The sequence below is a fragment of the Phodopus roborovskii genome, unplaced genomic scaffold (genome assembly GCF_943737965.1).
Source record: "Phodopus roborovskii unplaced genomic scaffold, PHOROB, whole genome shotgun sequence".
Taxonomy (NCBI): Eukaryota; Metazoa; Chordata; class Mammalia; order Rodentia; family Cricetidae; genus Phodopus; species Phodopus roborovskii.
In genome coordinates this window covers 10,724,255-10,741,982 of record NW_026126460.1, presented here as the reverse complement: position 1 = coordinate 10,741,982, position 17,728 = coordinate 10,724,255, and the positions used below count along the sequence as shown (strand labels likewise).

General features: G+C 41.5%; 1 protein-coding gene across 1 annotated transcript in view; it reads right to left on the bottom strand.

The window, feature by feature from the left end:
* The window catches only part of Adam23 (ADAM metallopeptidase domain 23), a 139,279-nt gene that overhangs the window by 90,670 nt on the left and 30,881 nt on the right, over positions 1-17,728 (bottom strand). The window contains exon 3 of the mRNA XM_051190344.1: positions 16,662-16,738. Coding sequence (XP_051046301.1) covers positions 16,662-16,738 — 77 coding nt within the window. The remainder of the gene's footprint in view (positions 1-16,661; positions 16,739-17,728) is intronic.

The following is a 17,728-nucleotide window of genomic DNA, read 5'->3' as shown; positions in this document are numbered from 1 at the left end:
AGGTTTACAGTTTTACATGTGAAGTTTTAAAGTCATCAAGGAGTGGCTGGTTTTGAATTAATTGTATGTTAGCTGTGTTACGGATAATTAATAATAAATATAAAAACATAGGTGGAGTTTTCCCATCCTAGGAGCTGCTTCCAAATTACCACGCAGAGACTTATATTAATTGTATATGCTCAGTCAATAGCTCAGGCTTATTACTAACTAGCTTCCACATTTTAAATTAACTCATATTCCTTATTTACACTCTGGTAGTACTTTATTAGCATGGCACATTCATCTTGTTTTTCCAAGTCTCCACTCTCTCACTCCACCCTTCTTTCTCCCTGTTTGATCCTCAGTTTGATCACTTCACCTATACTTTTTGCCTGACTATTGACCAATCAGGTTTTGTTAGCCAATGAGAGTAATACATATTCATAGTGTACAAAAGGCTTTGTCTAAATAAAACAGGTTTTAACTTCAACATAGTAAAATTGTATATGACAAAAACAGTTATTACTGTTTATATCCAGTTTATTTTTACCTAGCAAAATTAGAGAAAATATTCTATTACCTATCTTATATTGGTGAATTTAAAATTTTACATTTAATTTACCTTTTATCATAGCTAAAGAAAACTTTAACTATGACTATCTAGTCTTCAACTCCATCAAACACCCCAGAAGAGTGAAATGTTACCTAACAACAGGGACATCTCAATGTTTGCACAGTCAGACAGCCACTCAAAGTTCTTCTGTAACATTGGGACATCTGTTTGTGGCCTACTGGCCTAGCATATCTGACAGACTTTCCTGTGAAGCAAGGAATTCTGAAGGACTATCCTACCTTGTCATGGCAAAATTCAGTAGTCACCTTTTTTTTTCTGTCCTGTTCATCCATTTTGGAGAATTACTGTCAGCAACTGAGGCAAGAGCAGTTTTTGCCCATATGGTTAGCTTTTGTCATAAAATAAGCACATTCCATATGGAGTGCCCATCATCTTCTCTGAAGTAGATTGGTGCTGCCAGGAGCAGATATGTCTTACTGCCATAAAAAGCCTTGTTATAAAAATATTTAAATGCTGTATTCTGTATATCTTTGAAGTTTTTGAAGACCATATATTTAAACATAACTGTTTAACCTTGAAAATATACCTAATATGACTATAAGTTTGACTGTTATGGATGACTAACTACTAACCTACATTTCTTAAGTATACATTATATTTTTAAATGAACTGCTTAAGCACAGTATTCCAAACAAGAGTAGAAACACATATACATCATAACAGAAATAACTTTAAATTTGTATCAAGAAACTAAAATCTATACCAATGTAAAATATTTTGAGAGCCAGGCAGTAGTGGTGCATGCCTTTAATCTCAGCACTTGGGAGGCAGAGGCAAGTGGATCTCTGTGAGTTTGAGGCCAGCCTGGTCAACAAAGCTACACAGAGAAATCCTGCCTTGAAAGGGAAAACAAAATATTTTGAGATTAACAGTTGTCATTTGGATTAAAGTAGATTCAATAATCTATCCTTTCATCCTATCATTTTATATTCTAACCCCCTTTTGTTTTTCTTTAGGAAGAGATTTTTTAATTTAACTTATTTGTTTAGCTTTTTCCTGACTATGACCAATAACAATTTGTAACCAAACCCCCTTAAATGATAATAACCCATTTGGGGGGAATGTGGATATAGTTTTCTAGACTACTTCCTGTTAATGATAATTAGTAAATAATAAATAAAAAATGTATCGTATTCCACACTGATGGCTTCTATAAAGTGCCATCATTTCTAAAGACAAAGGAAAACTCTCTGCATTTTGGGCGTTTTCTTCTCAACACAATCGTATCAGGTGCAGGTTAATTTTTTAGCATCAAGCCTAATATTCTGTCTGAAGAAGACACTGAAGCAGTATCTCAGCTACAATGCCTTAATCCTAAGCAGAATGTTAATATACCTTCTTTTGGGTTAGTGCGATTCCATGTATGTCACATTCAGCTGTCTGTCAGTGCATACCTCTCTCTGAATGATCCTCTAACACAGATAGCACTAATTTTATCTCATCTGTAAAACACTGAGATGGCAATGATGGCAGGATTCAACCTGAGATGGCTTTCACCTTGGGGAAAGTTCTTAAGGACTTCAAAATACCCTTTTGTGCACTACAGAAGTGCCCTGCTGCTCAGCAGTACTGAACACAGCAGGGAAGGACTATAAATAGGTACTTACATGCTCGAAATGTGGACTTCTTGTGTATTAGAAAAACTCTTTCTGAAACTTTCTTTTCTTCTTAGAAAGGACCTTGTGCTCTTTTGTACTCTGACTGAACATATATGAACAAAATTTTGGCTATTTTCTTGGGGACAATAGCAATCTCAAAGGACATTTTCCAAAAGGTACTGGTAAGTGGTTAAAGTAGACTCGTGTTCAGTGTCCGAGAGTTGAGTGGCTTTTAAGTACAAAAAAACCTGGAACAAGGGATAAGGGATATATATATAGAAACAAATTGGCCTGGTCTAAGACTCAACCCTGTCAAGTCCAGGGTGTCCTTGATTCACCAGACTTCTCAGCATCAACAAGAAGGGACTACCTTACATAGGAAATACACCTGTAAGGCCTTTAAGAGTTGCACCCCAGCTTCTCATAATAAAAAGAATTCCATTGAAACAATGCAAATTATCCTTAGAGATAGGAAGTGCACAGGTAGATGCATCATTATTTTCATGTATGCATCTTAATGAAGGCTCTTTGCATCAGCCCAGGAGCCTCTATAATCCCCTCCATCTTCAAAGCAGGGATTTCAAAGTGATACACTGGGCCAACTCCAATAAGGGCTAACAGCTCTTGTGACAGCCTACTTCTACTCAGAAGCAAGGCCACCAAAAAGGAAACTGTATAGACCACCAGGTAGGAAATAATGCTGTGATTAAAATCCAACTTGCAAAAGACAAGCTAGCCTAATGTTTTCTTCCGCAGCATGGATATGTCATCTTCTACATAGGAACATGTGGGAACACATAGTCAAAACAGGGAATATCATATGAGCATTTTGTTCACGGTGCTGGGTACAAAACAATTTGCTGCCTCGAATCCACAGATCTGCAAACCTTGCCTCAAACTGCCTTTATAAAAAAAGAATATCTAATCATTCCCTGTACTTATCTTTGTTTCCGTTAACTAACTTAAAAGCACACATGGAATGCAGGGGTGGAGAGAATATTGAATCCTGGAAGTAGTCATCTCTAAATGTCTACATTAAAGACTATACTAATGATGTCATAGGAACAAAGCTAACGGGGCAGGGGTGTGTTCCTAATTCCCACTAAAATATCAGAACTTCTTTCTGTGTCCCATAAAACACTGCTGAAGATGCATCAGGGAGAGGTATTAGTGGAAAAGATGCAAAATAGACTAATAGTTCATCGTTCATGACTAGCAAACACCACTAGTTGGTGACTCATCTAGGAAAACTCATGGGCGCTCAGGAAGAATTATTTTCCTGCCTCCTGTCCACAAGTGCTGAACGACTTAGTCATCCTTGAGTTACTCACCCTAAAACCTCATTAACAGGCCCCTCCTTTCACTGGTCAGATCCTAAACTGTGGGTTCCTTAAAACTTAGACTCATCCTTGTCCTATAGCCAAACACTGTATAGAAAGGAAGGGAGGTGGGTGGGAAAGAGAAAGGAAGAACCCTGCATTTGAATATGTTTAAAAGTGGAGCATGTTCTTAAGACCAAGTCAGGTCAACATGGTGGCAAAACAGTAGCAATAGGCAGCCCCCCTGCAATTACTGTTAAATCTCTACAAAATCCCTCCTTGGGGAAGGAATGAAGGAAGGAACGAAGGAACAAGGAAGAAGGGAGGAGTAGAAGGGGAGGGAGGGAGGAAGGGAGGGGGAAAGGGACGGAGGGGAGAGGGAGGGGAGGGAGGGGGAAGATAGGGAGGAAAGGTTGGTTAACCAAGATGAAGAATTTCTAGGAATACAATGTAGAGTATGTGGCTGAGTAAGTCATTTGAAACCGCATGATAATGTGCTGGGTACTGGAGTTGGTGAAGAGAGTACATTTATGCACGTTTTCACCACATTAAAAGCTGGGCTGAGCTCCTGGAGTTCAGATAAAGAAAGGAAGGAGGGATCATACAAACAAGGGGACTCAAGAGCATTATGGGAACAACCACAGAGACAGCTGACCTGAGCTAGTAGGAGCTCACAGACTAAGGTGGGGTGGGGGCCACCTGCATGGGACCAACTAGGCCTTCCGAATGTGAGTGACAGTCATGTGACTTGATCTTTGGTGTGGGGGAGAGGCTGGCAGTGGGACCAGACCTATCCTAAGTGCATGAACTGGCTTTTTGGAAACCATTCCCTATGGTGGGGTACCTTGTTCAGCCATGATTGGGGGGTGGGGGGATTGTTCCTGCCTCAACTCTGTATGCTAGACTTTGTTGACTCCCCACTGGAGGCCTTAACCCCTCTGAAGAGTCAACAGAGGGTGGGAAGGGGGGAGGTAGGGAGGGCAGGAGAAAGGGGAGGGAGGGGAACTGGAGGAGAAAAGAGGAGGAGAGGGAGAAGGAAGTGGGAAAAGAAAGAGGAGGAAAGGAAAGAAGGGGAAGAAAGGGAACAGGAAAAGATTCTAGTGATGGATCAAATAGTATGTCTGTTAGCTTGAGTTTAGTGGTTAACTCACAATATATATAGACATCAAAACAATGCACTGTATATATTTATAAACACTATAGATTCGTTAACTACATTTCAATAAAACTAGAAGGGATGTTAAAAATCAGAACTCTCGGGAATTTCTAACAGATCTAGTTTGTCCTTGTCTAAGAATCTCCTAGTCACAAGCAGGGCGGTGGTGGTGCATGCCTTTGATTCCAGCACTCAGGAGGTGGAGGCAAGGTCTCTGTGAGTTGGGGGCCAGCCTGGTCTGCAGAGCAAGTTACAGGACAGCCAAGAACAGCTAAGGCTACACAGAGAAACCCTATCTTGAAAAACAAAACCAAAAAAACCTTCTAGTCATATATGATAGTCTAAATTATTGCATGTATGGACTAGATTGGTAAGAAGACAAGAGAAAAAAACAAAATGTATGATGCATGGTGTGTTAGAAACTTTTAGCCTCTTATTTAAAATGTATCCCTATAAAAGGATAAATATGGTTTTAATTATTTAAATTAAGCTTAAAAGTTTTTACTGAAAAAAAAATTAAGCCTGTATGGGTTTTTTTCTTTTAAAACAGTCTGAGCAGGAAACATATGAACATCATGAGAGAAGATGAATTAGAAGTGACATTTCTGAAAAGTGCATTTTAATAAACAAATCATAACAAGCTCTAGTTAGGATTCTAATATTGGTCCTTCTAATTGATAATTAATTTGAAAAGAGCAGAGAAATGATTTTCTATAGTGAATATGGTCTGTGAATCACCAAAAGGAATAGTTCTAAAAGTGATGCAATCTTTATTGGCAACAAAAACAACCACCAAGGTTCTTAATGAGTCATTTTCTGATTATCAAGCTGTGTCTTTATATAAATCCATACAGAATCAAGGAAAATTTATTAAGTCATTGTTTAGGGCTAGATCTATGCATGGAATAGGAATTATAAAAAGCAAAGCCATATGAAAAGGTGAGTTTTATATTGTTTCATTTCTCAGAGGGTCACATCTATGGGGCTTTTCAAATACAGCTGGCACGTGTCCTTCCAAAACACAAACTGGAGCTTAACCTTCAGGTAATGGCATGAAGAGGTGGGCACTGGGACAATGACAAAGCTGTGAGGGCTTGGCCCACATAAAATGGTATTAATGCCATTTCAAGACAGGCTTCAGAGAGCTGCCTCAGCCTCCATCTCTTGCCCAGTGTGAGGACACACCTTGTCCTTCTACCCTGAGTTGGTGCAGCAACATCCCGAAGCAGATGTTCTTGACCACATTCAAATCCTCTTCTTACACCTGGACTCAGATTTTCCTACCTCCAGAACCACAGAAATAAATTTTGATTGTTCTGAGGTATTTTGCAATAGCTTTGTACATGAACTTAGCCTCTTGGAGGCTTTGATGACGGAAAGTTCTGGGATCTGTTACCAGCAGCCATTAGCAGTCCCTGTGTAGGTTTGTTTATCTCGTGGACCTCCATTTTCCCTTACTCCAAGCATCCAGATCTCCGCTTTCAAGTCTCTACCTAGACAACTCTTAAAAACAAGCTTGAGGTATAATTTGAAACATCAATTTCCATGAACATCTAGCTCCACAACCACTCCTGCCCTTAATCTAACTTATGCCCTTCCTATGTGAGTAAAAGCACCCTGTATTCTTTACTATCGTGCTTCTAGGACGTTCACTGAGTGCCTATAGGCTTATCTTTCTCCTCCACCATCCTGTAAGCTTCGTGGGGAAAAGATCCCTCTCTTGTGATCTTAACACTGCCTGGCACTTAGCAGGCATGCAATGAACATCATGAAATAAAACTGCTGGGGATGGTTTATGAAAGGCTTCCTTCCATCAGTGCAAATTTATTGGTCATTTCACTGTGGTTAGAAAGAACTCTATGTACTCGGCTCATACAGAAGGTCGGAATGAGAAGCCCATTTAAGTATTATTGCTGTTCCTTTGCAAAAATGATGGTTGTCCATATTAACCATAATGCTGATAAATGCCTTACTGTACCAGACCAAAGGGCTAAGTTCCTCCTTGGCAGAAAGATATTTCTATCTGTAGACAGACAGATGAACTCTTATCAGATAATAAAAATTATACAACCCGGGATATTGCCTTTCCCAATCAATTTAGATCTAGCTTCAGTAACTACTGCAATTAACTCATCCTCAATGCCTGGACCCCTCTGTGCTTTTTCCTCTTTTGTCATGACTCACTTCTGCTAGAATTTTTATGTATGAAACCAGTAAGTGCTCTGAAGAGTGGATAAAATTCTGGTTTATTTGGCCATATTTCACATCAGGTTGGTTACCGGCATGGGGTCTCCTTTTGTCTAGCAGTAAAGAAATAGTCCCCAGGTTTGTGTTTTATATCCTGTATTGAATGGCAAGTGCCCAGAGATGCCACTGGCAATTAAAGTCTTTTGATTCTGATAAAAGCCCTTAAGTGTTGTGTTTTCTCTTTGCTGTAGCTGCTGGGTTCTCTGCTTAGGGCCATCACAACTTTATCACCTCTCAGAATCTTAAAAAAAAACAACTCCAGATTTTCCTGGCCTTGATGATTCACCCATGACAATTGTTGTCAATAGACAGCATGAACTGGGAGCGAAGGACTTCTTAGAATAAACAGAAGGCAAGCACTAGCTAGATCTTGTCGGTAGGAATCAAGACTCGGTACACACACTGGAGGAAGAGGACTTGACTTCTGTGCACAAAGCCCTGGATCAGAGGGAGGGAAGGCAGGGAGAGAAATACCTATGTTTGCAGTATGGCTTTTTCTTTTGTTTTGGGGAGACTGGTTGTCTCTATCACGTAACTCTGGCTGACCTGTACCTCTTTGTATAGACCAGGCTGGCCCCAAACTCATAGAGATCTGCCTGCCATAGCCTCTCCTGAGTGCTGGGATGAAAGACACGTGCTACACTTGTGACTGTATTTTAATGTTGCTGTTATCATTGTATTTAGTTGTGAAAGCTATTCTCGGACCCTTTTTAAGCAGCTGGGGTAATCACTGTAAATAACTAAAGCCAGAGCCTGCTAATACTTGGAGAGTACTTTTCTTATTCTAAATTTTTCCCATGTCTGGACCTGTTCCACCAACACAAAGAAGACTCATCAGAAGTATGTGATATCTAAAGCATCCAACACGGGCTTAGCTTCCCAGGCGGATGTGTCCAGGGTGAAACCTGCTAAGTCTTATCTGCTCAGAGAAAGCATGGCAAAAATCAGAGCTATCTGGACCCCTGGGGTCAAAATGTTCAGAACAAAACAGGAGAGAATGTCTGAGGATGAGAAACCCCTTAGCAGCCCCTTCTCCACCCCCACCCTCGACAGGAGGAAACTTTCCACAGCTGTTCTGGGCAGTGAACATGTAATCCATGCATATCATATTCCATGTATATCATATTACATGTGGCACCATTCAATCAGGAGTTATACCCTTAGAAACTGCTTCTCGAGATTCCTTATTATTTCAGAAACTTTTTTCCTGAATTTACCAAAATAGTTCCAGTCTCCCTAAAATATCTAAATGCAAAAGAGGCCACAGTCTCAAACCAGTGCTTGAAATGACAGTTTGATAATCAGCTGTAAGACACAAACAGATTCCCTTACTAACAACACCACTAATGCTGCATATCTGGCTGGAGTGGATCAGGATGGTGGGTCTGTAGCAAAGTCTGTAAGCCAAGTACCAGGACAGTAACTTACACAAATGAACAACAACAACAACAAAATTATCTCCTCAGTCATGGGAGCCCAATAACAACATGTCGGCAGGGCTGGTTAAATTCTGGGGGCCTCTCCTTGATTTATGGGTGTCATTGACTCCTGATCTTTGTGAGGTTTCTCTATGTACATTCAGGAGCTCTCAGATTTCTTGTTCTTATGAGGAAAGCAGTCATACTGAATTGTAGACTCCCCCAAAAGACTGCCTTTTAACTATCTTTTAAAAGACCTTACTCCAACCTTAGCTACATGGTGAGGCACTGAAGTTCACAAAGATATTGTATTTTAATTTTTAGGCTAGAGATAGAAGTCGGTTTGTGACCAATGACCTTGTTCCATGTATGGGGCCATTTTAAGTGCAACTGGAGTCTTGTGCATGCTGTTTATATTATTAAAAACTGATCAAGATTCTTTTGTTCTTTCCTCCTCAATCCACATGAACATATGAAAGCATGAGAACTTTACCCAGCTAATTAGGAAATTGATAGCTCGGTGCTATAATCACTGAATAGTCACAGAGGAATAGTCATAGCTCCATCAGACAGCCAGGCTGGAATTCCAAACTGCAACCGAGTCTCACAGGTCTCAGATTGCCCAACAGTAGAGGAGATGAACTCATAGCCTGTAATGGGTTATTAAAGGACTTTAAACACTTATGGGTAAGTGCGTAGGTGACGGTCTAACCATTGTTAGTATCACACAGAAGTCTCCTCCTTCTGCAGACCCTTTGAACTTAGGGAAAAAAGCATTTGCCCTGAGAAGCAACATCTAAAGACACAGAACCTGAAATGGACTCCGTACACTGTGAACATCAACTACCCTAATGTCCTCAGACTAAAACCCCGAGAGTGACCTCAGCAGCAGGGCTGAGGTAGAAAGTCTAGATTGCAAACTTCCTGAGCTCTCTAAAACGGGTGAGGGGAAGTCAGCAGTGAAATTCACATGCTGAGAGAAGAGAAAGGCTAAGGCACTCACACAAAGCAGCCATCTTAGGACAGGAGTCAGTAAATCCAGAATGCAAGGTCTGGAGGACACTACAGCCGGGACTGGGCACAAGTCAGTCTGCTCGCTACATACCCGTCCACGGACAATCATATCTGGTTTTATTCACTCACAAAAGCAAAAGGAGGTAGGGGGCTGTTTCTTCATGTGCTGCTTCTCCTAAACCAAAACGAAGCTCAGGCCTTGAAATCTGCAGAGCTGAAAAACGCATTAATCAGAACAAAGCTGAAACCCTCTTTAGAATGAAGAAAGGCCCAGAAAGTAGTTGGCCTTTGGTCTGCTGTTTTGTGGGTTCGCGTCTCTCTGACGAAGCCCCCTCCCTCAGCCTTAGCACTCCTGCTTCCAACCCCAGGAGCTGGTGTGTGGAAGGCATCCTTTGAAAATATGAAATGTCTTGAACATTCACCACAGGATTCACAGCAGCTGAAGAAATACCTGAGAAATGGCCTAAGAGTGTTTGCCCTTACCTGGGAGGAAGCAGTGAAGGGCCACTTCCTCCAGAAGCAGCCCACAACCAACAGCAGCCTGCAGCTGAACAAAATCTAACTCCTTTGCCTCGTGGTTAGGTAACTGCCAGGCAGGATCCGAGAGTGCAGTGGCATAGAAAGCAAGTGTTCTCACTTCAGGAGAGTCTTCTCTTCCCAGTCTCGCTTTTCCATTATCCAGGGATCCATGTTCTAAAGGGCACCCTTCAAGACTCAGTAAAATCTCACTCACAGAGAGAAAGTTCTCTCACCACCAAGGGGTCACAGTGACTCTTTATGTTTTTGTTTTTAATTGAGATTGTTTTTAATATACATATGTATACATATATATATATACATATACATCTATTTGCTTTTTGAGATTATAATATACACCATTTCCCCCTTTTCTTCCTTCAGATTTCCTCTATACCCTTTCCCTTGATCTCTTTTAAACTTATGGCCTCTTTTCCTATAACTCTGTGTGTGTGTGTGTGTGTGTGTGTGTGTGTGTGTGTTCCTAAATATATAAATACAACCTGCTAAATAAATATATAATGTTACTTGTATGCTTTCCAGGCTGACCAGTTGTTTTGGATAACCAACTGGTGTGTCCTTCCCTGATCCATCCTGTTTTAGTAGCATCTGCATACATATTAATTTCATTTCTCTATTTTGGATTCTGTTTTTCTTTTTCTTTTAACTGTGGGCTGTTGGGAAGGGGGGGAAAATCTCTCACTGTGAATTCCCTATGCTGCTCAGCACAGCATCGTACACAAACTAGATGCTCAATGTGTTGACTAACTGAAGTATGAATTAACCATGTCAGTCAGCATGAAAGTCGGGTTCTTTATTTAACCTAACTGGAACTATTTTAGTGTGGTTGTTTTCTTCTTTCAAGAGTACAGCATGAACTGCTTTTAATGAGCAAATTGCTGTGTGCATATGTTTCTGTAAATCTGCGCTTTCTAGATACTCGTCTTGAACACCCCTGAGTCCCAGAAAATCCAACCAAAGATCTCATCCAAATACAGAAGTACCTTTCTGAATACAGCATAGTAACACTTTTCTTTTTAGTGCTGCCCTTTTTACTTACTTAACTCTTTACTGGGGCCATCCTCACCCACGCAGAGACCCTGCGACCCCTGAAGTCATCTGAATCCTCATACTGTCACCATGCACCATTCCCCTGCACATATCATCATGAACCAACATAGCACCCCAGGAAAAGAAGAACATGACAGCAAATCAGCGATGCTCTGTGCACAGGAGAATGGCACCATGGGCCTGGTGTACCACTCTGAACCCCACAGTCTCTCCTCTCTCCATGCCTCCTGGTCCACCACAGCTTTCTGCACTGCCACCTAGTCCAGTCTGAGTACACAGAGAGAATTCTTCATCCTCTGTCCTGCGTATAGGTCAGTAGTGTACAAGCACTGATTCATTATTTATCACAGGGTCTTTCTATGTCGCCCTAGCTGGCCTACAGCTTATCAGACTTGCTTTGAATGTGCAGTGATTCTCCTACCTCTGCTACCCAAGTGCTGAGATTACAGGTATGTACCTTTAAATAAACAGGAAAGCATGCTGGGGGACTTGGAGCCACCTGTGTTGGAATGTTTTCTTACCCGGGTATTAAGTTCTCTCCAGATCAGGCTGAATTAATGAGCAAAGCACTCCTGGGTGGTCCCAGGGGAAGAGGAGAAACCATGAGGGTGAACCACGTGGCAGGTTGGGGGACCAGGCCTTAAATAGCCTGTAGGAGTGGTCCTGAGCATCTCAGGGGGAGATGACCCTTGGCTGCTTTCTTTGGGGGCAAGGTCTGGAATGGGAGGAGTAAGGCAGGGTGGAGCTTCCACCAAAACATGTGAGGCTTGGAACTGTAAGCATCCAAAATTTCAATTACCTGCAAGTCCTGTTATTTTCTAAATTAGTGACCAGTGAGCAGCTATGGGGCAACAGAAAGCATGCCATACAAATCACAGTATGTTTTCAATGCAATGGAGAGTGGTATCTAAGTATATGCTCCATAGACTGTCCCTTCCCTGTCATTAACCCCTCACCCATCAGCTCCATCTCCCACTTCATCAGCTTGTTCCGTTGTCACGGAAACACTGCTACCTTCCTCTGACTCTTCTCCCAGCCCTTCCTCCAGTGGCCATTTGCTGTCTCTGAGTTATGTTCTCTCGTTCACCCCTAGCTCTGTAACTGCCTCCCCAGCTTCACTAAAACTGCTCTCCTCCAACCACCAGCAGCAAACCAACTGGAAAATCCAAGGGATGCTTACTGCTTCTTAACTTACCAGAGCATTCAACTGCAGATAATGGTGTGAATCACATCTTTCAGTTTTGAAACTGTCAACATCATTATTCTGCCCATTCTCCTCCTACTTCCCCAGCCACCCATCTCCTTCACTGGTTACTCTCCCCGCCTCTCCCCATCTCCCAGCTCTTTGAATTCCACCACTCTTCCTTCCTTTAAAGACACATTTGTCATTAATGTTTATTCAGAAGTGATTCGCAAGGTGACTCCCTCCAGCTCCCATTTCTCCGATGCAGCTTTGGTCAACCACCCTCAAGATACAAACTGTCTAATCAAGAGACTTCTATGGGCTTTCTTTCCTGCTTTGTCATCCCTGTCAAGCCAATTCTAATGATTTTACCAACTGAAGATTTCACAGAAGTAACCCCTGCCTATGCTTCTTAGCACTGCCGGAGAGCAAGAGTTCTGTTTATGGCCCCTGACTTTTTACAGCCTCAGGAATGGTTCCTAAGAACCTGAGCACAAACAGTGGATTGCCCATGTGTTTTTATCAATGAAAAAACAATTTAAACACTCGAGCTTCGCTTGCTTTTGACTCAACATGGAGATCACTAATTTTGAACGTCAGACAGCTAGCTGGGACACATTATTAATCTTCCCTGGTTCTACCATGGGCTCTGACTGTAACGGTTTCCTGGAACTCTAAGGCTGCTGACTCTTCACTGGGAGCTGAAAGTGAAGGAAAGGCTCTGCATCTTTCTCTATATACTGTGTGGCATTTGTTAGTGTGTTGTTTTTGTTCAGTTGGGTGTTTGGTTGGTTATTTTTCCTCCTCCTGCTCCTCCTGCTCCTCCTCCTTCTTCCTTTCCTCCTCCTCCTGTCTTAACCTTTGGATCTGATACTCAGCTCTGCAAACAGACAGGCTGACCAATGAGAAATGATTTGTCTAGTTTGATCTATCTATCTATCTATCTATCTATCTATCTATCTATCTATCTATCTATCACTCCCCTCCTCCTTCAGCTCCACACCACGAAGCAACAGACTTGGAAGGATTGAAAAGAGGTAGCTCTGAGCTCCTGACATTCTCTGTCTACTCCCAGGAGTATTACTCTTTATGTGGCTTAGTCTCCCTCAGTATAGAGCCACCCGAAATTCTTCAACTCCTTGACACTCAAAGACAAATTTGTTAACCAAGTTCCTCTTTTCCATACTTTGATCATTGAATAAACCCCTTATTGTCCTTAACACCCATAACCTAAGTACTGATTTTTTTTTTTTTTTTTTTTTTTTTTTTGATGATATAAGCGCCTGGACCTGGGTTCCTAACCCTGGCAAGCTGAGCTATTCAGGGCTTAGATCTTCAGAATTATCTCCCTCTGTCTCACCCTTGTAACTTACGAAAAATTCAACAAAATGCCAACTCCCTCTTTATGCCCAACATTACATGGTCCTGCCTTCTTAGTACATGCCGCTATTACAGATCTAGGGCTACTACAGGGCTACGTGCTACCCAAGCCTCTTTTCTATACACCTTTTCATCTGCTGTAAAAAGAAATGATGGGCACCCTGCCATGCTGTCTATGTGTCTGGAATCCTCACTTCCCCCAAAAGGAATTTTACCAAGGATATTTTGCAATGTGGGGGGAGGAGTGGGGGAATGAGGGGGTCTACTGTTTATCCTATATGATAAACACACACTAACTGAATGACTTAACATTTCCTAATTCCCCTGCTGCCTGAGCATCAGAAACAACCTAGTTACAAGCACCAATTGTGAGTTAATCATCAACTTCAAAGCATGGGACCCGCCCACATTCATAGAAACATGTAAGAAGGGACGCGGCTTAGCCTTTTGGGTCTTAACTCCCTTTAGAACCCCACCACACCCACCCATTTCTTTGTGGTATCAATGCTTCCTCAGTAAATATCTTATCCAAAAAGACAATTCATCTCTGTGTCTCTTTTGAACCTCAAAATCTGAGACCTTTCAATGCCTGGATGCACTTCCCCATCTTCTCCCTCTCCCTCTTCCTCTCATTTCCCAAGGAGGATAACCACCTGTCTTATAAGGTAGGTGTCCAATATTACCTTCTAAGATGGATTTTCTTACTCCTCCAGCCAAAAGAGCTGCCTCTCCTTGGCGTGATGATTAGCTGCAAAACTAGTGCTTTTAGGTACATGCAAAATAAGATGCTGTCCCTTTAAATGGCTACTAACATCCTTTCAAGTTGATTTCTATTATTGTGATCAGATACAGCACCAGTTTAAAACCAAGCAAAATCGTTGACTTATCCTCCAGTTGACCAGAGTAAACTTTGTTCATTATAATGAAGTTATATTTTCTGGATGCTCCTATCCACCATTTTTGAACATGTGGTTTATGAAGAAGTTTATCCACATGATCTCCTGCTGAACATGCTCAGTGATGCTTAAGAGTCTACATGTGTTGACTCACTCCTCTTTCCAATATGAATATGGATGCATCTTCAGAACAAAACTCCTAGCCTTCTGTGTACAAAGAGACACTGCTTTTGGGAAGGCATCCTATCCCCAGTGCTGCAAGTAATAACCCTTCCTTCACTGATTATACCAACTGGCTTTGCACTCACTTTTGGGTTTGGTCATACTACCAGAGTATGACCTCTTCACACTCTTCTAAAGTTGCCTTATCTCTCAACCAACCCCAGCTAGACTCAATTCCTCCAGCAAGGACATCCACAATAGGTATTCAATCCGATTCCTTTGCGTGTTAAATGTTACTAACATTTTCTGGTCTGCCCCTATAACTCTAAGTACTCTGGGATATTCCGTGTGACCCTTTCTCAGACATCGCTTCTTTGACTGGAAGGTCCTGCTTTGGTCATGGCATTTTAATATTCAGAATACACAGCAGTTGGTGCAGCTGGTGGTGCAGTGGGTAGGCATAGCTGGCCTCCAAAGTCCACAGCAGTACTGACAGCAACCTCCACCTCAGGCAGCACCAAGTAAGTAGTGGGCTGAGACAGACTAAAATTAGCCACATGCCAGTACTCAGCATAGCCTAAGACTTGGCAAGACAACCTTTTATGCAGGCACACTGCTGACCTAGCATGGTGAACTGGAACTCAACCAAGGAAGAAAACCTGCAATATCTTTAACACAGAAATTCAGAGTCCTGCTGACTCATTCTGACTTAAAGCTGCAATAACACTCAAGTAAGGAGCATCCAAGCTTACTCCGCAACTTTTTTCTGCAGAGCTGACAGAATTTGGCACACAAGAAATTTAATAGTCTTCTACAATTCCTCCGCATGTCATGCGGTCACCTGCATGACAGTGTCGGGTAGCATTAAGTAATAGTTTTTTATACAATGTAGCCCTGTTCAAACTACTGATGACAGATGAAAACTCTATCTAGCCTTTCTATAAGCAAAGGGAGTCATCTAGGAAGACACCTTCACCAAAGGCTCCATGCCTGTTTGACGTGACCTCTTGAGCCCTGGATAAGGCAAGAGCTTTTGCACATACTTCGCACAAGGACAACTATACAAACTGTTCTGACTTGGGATGAAGCATTTAAACATCAATATAAACACAGGCACAGAGACAATGGGGTAGATTTTCATCAGCACAAAGTTTCAAAGGATCTACATTAGTGCAAATCCTGAAGCAAAAAAACCTTCTCAAAATAGATACTTGTGAGTCATTGTTTACTGTCTTCTTCCTACATAAGTTGTGTGTTGCATTATAAAAAGTAAAATGGAAGAAATTTCTAGACTGAAGTCTAATTATGCTTCAGTTGGTAGTTTATTATGCTTCTTATATACTGATTACTACAGTTGGCATTTAATTAACTAGCATTACTTCAAATATATATTTATTCCTTTTAAAATCGTAATATGACAAGACTGGGCCCATCAACAGCTAATCATGAATCAGAGAGGGGCTCATAGGGCTACTGGCTATTTTTGTTTGTTTGTTTGTTTTGTTTTGTTTTGTTTTTTGAGACAGGGTTTCTCTGTATTGTTTTCGAGCCTGTCCTGGCACTCACTCTGTACACCAGGCTGGCCTCAAACTCACAGAGATCTGCCTGCCTCTGCCTCCGGGTGAGGGTGGTAATGTGTTTGGTTATATGCCAACCAATAAGCCCACCAGACTCCATTGATATTTTCAAACCCCATAGTCACATAGAAAATTATGGTTAAACTCAGTTGGTCTCAGAAAAAGAAAATGAGATATGAACATGGAAAGGAAAGTTGCAAGGGGAAGGGGTGGATATTTGAAGTGGGAAGGACACTATCACAGGTGAAGTGACAATCAGAATCTTCTTTTTATATGTATGAAAGCATCAAATTATCAACAACTCAAATGGGACATGTAACATGTTAAATGTCTTCCTTCAGGGAAAGGAAATAAAGACACAGTCGCTATTTAGACTTCTCACACTCCTTCAAGTATTCTTTGCCACATAATCAACTAGGAAACATCAGTTGCTTCAGCACAGACACTTTTGGTGAGCCGTAGAAATGAAGTTACTGTCCCTGCTTCCTAAGAGGACTTGCTGCATACTTACTTGTTCAGTACGAGGTCAAGAATGAACTTGGAGCCAAAGGCTTCGATCTGGAAGCTCGCCTGGGCCAGATGGACAGCCTAAATGCAAAAAAGACAGAAGGAGCCTTATGAGGTATTTACAAGACCAGCATTTTTATGTAGACTTTTAATGCATCTTCATCTATCATTGGATTTCTTTAAAGGACTAGGTGTCCCATCTTGGTTCTGTTGGAAGACCTACATATTTGAGCAGCAAAGAGCTAATAAAAGATCCTCCAGCACAAACCCACTGAGGCAAGAATCAGCAGCATGTCCTGCTGGATTTCCAAAGTGACCATGATAAATTTAGCAAAACTCTAATTAAGGCTTGACTTTGGACTATTCTGTTCCCCAAGTGAAGTTTGCTGCACACCTAAATGAGAAATCATGTCAGCACTCTGCCCTTCCGTGGGAAGAGGAGCTTTCTCTTTGTGACAGCAAAATGTGATGGCACAGCCTTCTGACATCTGAAAGCACTTGGAGTATAACCCCCTGGGAGGATTACATTTACATCCCCATTTAAGAGTCACACATTCACAAACAACGCCTTAATTCAAAACCCAACAATAATACCATCTAAGCCAGAATCATATTTAGCAGGTGTTAAAAGATTAGCATAGGCGAAAGAAGCTCCCTGACTAATGTAAATTAATAAATCAATGAAGAGCTGTCAAAGTATTATCCAACGTAAAGTCTTACTTTGTTATCCTATCAAGTTAAAAAAAAAAAAAAAAAAAGACAACAACTACACCAATTTAGACTCATTCCTAAGGTAGAAGGGGTACCAAACAATAGATGAAATGCTCTTTGCCTGGTAACTAGAGACCAACTTAAACACACCAGACATCCCCTCTAGGACTGCATATTCCCAGCTCCCTCCATTGCCACTCCAGGTTCCTCTCAGTCCTCTCTGCCATTATTATTTATCAAATTCTCCCCATTCTTCAAAGGCATCCCAATCACCCTCCATCATACACACTCTAGGAGTGAACTCTGATCTTCAGAGATGCAGGAACACTTAGTTTTCCCCTCCTCTCTCCAGTGAGGTGT